General features: G+C 33.8%; 1 protein-coding gene across 2 annotated transcripts; it reads left to right on the top strand.

The window, feature by feature from the left end:
- The first annotated feature begins 1,667 nt into the window (after positions 1-1,667).
- HESX1 (HESX homeobox 1) lies at positions 1,668-3,842 on the top strand. Of its 2 annotated transcripts, none has more exons than XM_068409456.1 (4): positions 1,668-1,881; positions 1,996-2,201; positions 2,521-2,622; positions 3,583-3,842. In XM_068409456.1, the coding sequence occupies exons 1-4, from the start codon at positions 1,668-1,670 to the stop codon at positions 3,679-3,681; spliced, it is 621 nt and encodes a 206-aa protein (XP_068265557.1). In that variant the 3' UTR covers positions 3,682-3,842. The 2 variants fall into 2 exon arrangements, with proteins under 2 accessions (XP_068265557.1, XP_068265558.1); XM_068409457.1 differs by having other exon boundaries at positions 1,689-1,881; positions 2,002-2,201.
- Positions 3,843-4,472: the final 630 nt, after the last annotated feature.

Genomic DNA, 4,472 nt, shown 5'->3' with positions numbered 1-4,472 from the left:
CCATTGGTATGTGCTGATAAGGTGTCCTTGGTAAGATCACTTCTTGAACTGTCACTCTTTTTGATAGTTTGGTTTGACAACAATCTCATTGCACAACACAAAGTCCAGTAAGTCGACATTCTTCAGCCGAACATCTTTCTGATATAAAACCACATACGGATTGTGTTTTTCCCTGTAGAATCTCCCTCAGCACAGTATTGTCAATTCTAGACTGTGCCATTTCCTTAGCAATTTTCCTGCTTCTGTCTGTTCCTAAAGATTGGTCTTGAGTTGTTCACAAATGTACAGAAAATCAAAGTGGAGGTGCTCTTTATTTCCTTAATATTAGTTGTTAGCTTGTGAATGTCACTGATTACACAGAATAAACTACTTTGAGAAAGCTGTAAAATGAGGAAAAATAGAGGGACATATTTTTCCTCTAAAAGTACACAGTCCTATGTGCTTGCGTGCTCCAACTTAAAAGTTTTATTTAAGAGGGGTAACTTTTGCATCCTGAAATTAAAATATTGTTTTAATTTTTGCATGTTATAAAATAAAGCTTTGTCCAAAATAAGAACAGGAGGAATCTATGTAGAGAGGTTATCATGAACCAAAAGCTGGTTTCAAACATGTGACATGTAAACTGCTCTGTGGCTGACAGATGAACTTAATATAAAAATGTTATAGTCAGTACTTTCTTCATAATGAATTGAATCAGAATTCTGTTTTCAAACTTTGGATCTCATTACAAAACCTTTACCTCCTTTCTCCCCATTACTCATGATTTTTGGTCATTTAAAGTGTTTGCTCTGTAGGATTTAAATAAATTTCTATTGGTTATAAACCTATAAGGAGGGTGGAATATCTAGCAGTAAAAGGATGTTTTTAAACCAGTAAATATGAGTGTACTGCTTCTATTACTTTAAGTCTTGTTTTTATGTTCTAAAGAACGATCATGAAATTTCACATATGGTATGTTTCAAAAAAGGTGCAACAAAGTTATTTTAATAAGAAAAATGAATGCATGAATTATTTAAAATAGTTGGTGCAACTGTTCCTGTTAACTAATCCAGGCACTTGGAAGGCAATTACACTGAGCTTTGACAACATTGCCAACCCACTGCACAGCGCCTTATGCCAAAAGCTATTGTTGTTTTATTGACCGCGTTCACCATTACATATGCATATGAAAAAACAGAGGCATTTTCATCGGGATTACCCTAATAGCATTAAGAGATTATTTTTTTAAATTTCCTTGGAAGGAAATTCACTTAAATGAGATTACTTATTACTTGACTGGTTTCCTGTCGTGCTGCTATGTTTAGGTAAGTGGAGTCCATTAGAGTATGAAGCTTTTTAAAAAAACTGATTTTATACATTAATGATTTCAAATAAAAGAGAAGTACTATATTTGTGCACAGCTTCTTTTGAGAAAGCTAAGTCGATGTTCTGGTTAGGGGAGATAACACTTTTTGTCCCTCTTGCTGGCCCCCCTAGTGTCACCATTAGTTGCTAATTACTTGCAAACAAATAAACAATTAACTCCTCGTGCCTCTTGGTGGGAGAGTTTTCATTGACATGCTAAAACTTTCTAATAAAAGATTTTAATTAATGACGTTGCAAATCCAGCCCCCTTGTCAACATACCTATAAGGACTTGTGGAGAAGTGCAAGTACAGTATACACGCTATGCTGGATGAAGGTGAAAGCATGGCAAGTACATCGCTATGTGCTGCTAATACATCAGCGTCTCAGAATCTTCAGAAAGTGTCCAGTTATGTAGAAAATAAAACCACACAGTGCTCCTTTTCTATTGAAAGTATTTTGGGACTGGAGCAGAAAAAAGATGGTATTCCAGCTGTGAAAGCTCACAGACCATGGATGGATGCATGCACCAACTTGGGTAAGTCAGCAGTCTGTTTTGTAACCTCTCAAGCTTTTACTCCTTTAAAAATGTATATATTTTAATGTTTCTACTGAAAACCAGTAAATTGAAGCTCTCACTTGCTTTTTCTAGTTTTAGGTGATGACAATAATCCCCATCTGCAAATCCCTGTTGTTTGCTATGAAAATCCATTATTTCATGCTAACAGTAATCCAGTGCAAGAGGAAAAAGTTTTGAAATCTGAAAAATATTTTTCAGTCACTGAAAGGCTATCTTTCAAACGAGAATTGAGCTGGTACAGGGGTAGAAGACCAAGAACTGCATTCACTAGAAACCAGGTAGGGATTTTCTCAGTCTTTAATAAATGAATAACAATATAGTTCAGTAAATTTTTGGTAGAAGCCTCTAACAGCTGACTAATTCAGTATCCTGTACCTCTGCAGAGAGAAATGTAATCAGGAACTAGTGTAAATTAATAGTCGCTATTAATAGTTGCTAATTTCAGCAGACCTGTGTTTATGCATGGAATCAGAATTGTGCAAACACTGCTGAGAAGTCTCCTGTTGAATAATCTAAACTGGTTTTTGTATTTATTTGCTTTATTACTCCTATGAAGGTAGTGATAACTATTCAACAAGTGTGTTTGAATCTCCTCAGATTGAAGCTTTAGAAAATGTTTTTAAAATGAACTCCTACCCTGGCATCGATACTAGAGAAGAGCTAGCTCGCAAATTAGATTTAGATGAAGACAGGATCCAGGTAATTAAAACTTTATTTGAACTTTTCTGTAATTCCATCTGTATGTACTCTCTGGTTATATAAATAGGTAGTTTGACAGCAGTAGCAATAATTTTAGTAATCTCAATTTAAAACAATGTACATTTATACATGTGGTGTGCCTTCAATGCTTTGTGAAATGGAAGCCTTAAACCTTCTTCCATAGTGTTGATGAGGTACTCATCACTATAATTTTTCCATGATATCTTCTCTGTTAATCTCTAGTTATCATGTGCAGAACTTGATCATTTGCTTCCATGTTTTAAAATCATGTTTATGTTTATATTTTGCTTGTCACCATATTTGAAAAACAAATTTGAAACAAATATTCAATTAATTTGTATGAATGTCTAAGTATTTTGCAAGACTGTCAGTAGAGTATACATGTGTTAAATCGATGTTTGAGCCTGAGTCTTCATCTGGCCAAAAGCAAAAGCTACTCAGGGATGTTAATTATTGATTTCCAAGTACTCCAATGTGATAAGCAGCATAACATAAACATTAGAATTTGAGCCTCACCTTGATGTTTATTAAGCTTTTGGTGCAAGTATTATATTAAGGTTGATGGGAAGCTTGATGCTACGATTAATTAAGCAGCTGAAGAAATAACACCTTAAAACTTGTGCGTGAATTCCAGATGCTCAGGATCTTCCAGGGTCTGATTCAGCATCACTGAAGTTAATGTTAGTTTTTATAGTAATTACAGTGAAGCTGGTCCTCACTTCCCAGTTAAGCTGGGGGTATTATTTTCTTTGTCTGTGGTGTTAAAATTATTGCAGGTAGCTACGTGCCATCATCTGCAGATTTTAAATTTGTATTGAACTTCCAACTACTGTCACTACACAAAATACTTTAAAGTTGTGTGAATATTTTTAAATTGCAAAGCTTATTCTGCTTACAGTGCTGTATTTCTGAAAAGCATGCCTTTTCTTTCCATTTTAGATCTGGTTCCAGAACCGTCGTGCAAAGCTGAAAAGATCACACCGAGAATCTCAGTTTCTCATGGTGAAAAGTACTTTCACCTCTAGCCAGCTAGAGTAGAAAGAAGGATGGTTTGCTGTTACGGTACTACAATAGAACACGAAGAATTATTGGAATTTTCATAACTTGTAATAAGTAATGATGATATATTAATTATGATTTTATCCCTAAAATTGAAAGTTTATCATAATTTTCATTCAAATAAACTGTAAATACTTGAAGTATTATTATAATCTACTTTTTGTGGAAAAAGTGAACTTTTCCTATGTATTTTAATAAATATTTTCAGAAAAGTTTAGATATTTTTGCAGTTTAAAAAAATCCTAGATTGCACAAGATTTTCAGCTAGTATGAATTACTGCAGCTTAACTGAAGATCACGTAACAAAGCTTCATGGTTTTAAAAAAAGCCTGTTTAAAGTCTGAAATACACAATATGCAAAATAGATTTTGCTACCTGAAACAGATGGTGTGTTACATTTAAATAGCTTATAAAGAGTATGATAGTTTTGATAAAGAGCATAATTTTTAGAAAAAAGGTTTCTCAAATGGAAGGGTTAGTATTCAACTGACTGTTCAGTTTGAACAATTGTTTGGTTAAAATAAGCTGAAAAATATGGGTTTTTTTATATCATATTTTAATTAATTTAGGATATTTGCCTATTTAATACTTCAACTTGGATATCTCCTATCGTGTCAGTATAAGTGTTCCAGTTATGGAATTGCACTTTTATCTTTTAATGACAGAATGCAGCATTTCACATGATCAAATCTGTTGGGACCAGACCAGATACCAAGATCATTCCCGTTAATTTCAGGGTGTGGAATTCATTTTTATGAAACAGTACATGA

This window comes from Nyctibius grandis, chromosome 10 (genome assembly GCF_013368605.1).
Source record: "Nyctibius grandis isolate bNycGra1 chromosome 10, bNycGra1.pri, whole genome shotgun sequence".
NCBI classification, from domain to species: Eukaryota; Metazoa; Chordata; class Aves; order Nyctibiiformes; family Nyctibiidae; genus Nyctibius; species Nyctibius grandis.
The sequence above is the reverse complement of the archived record's forward strand: the minus strand, read 5'-3'. Positions and strand labels throughout refer to the sequence as shown.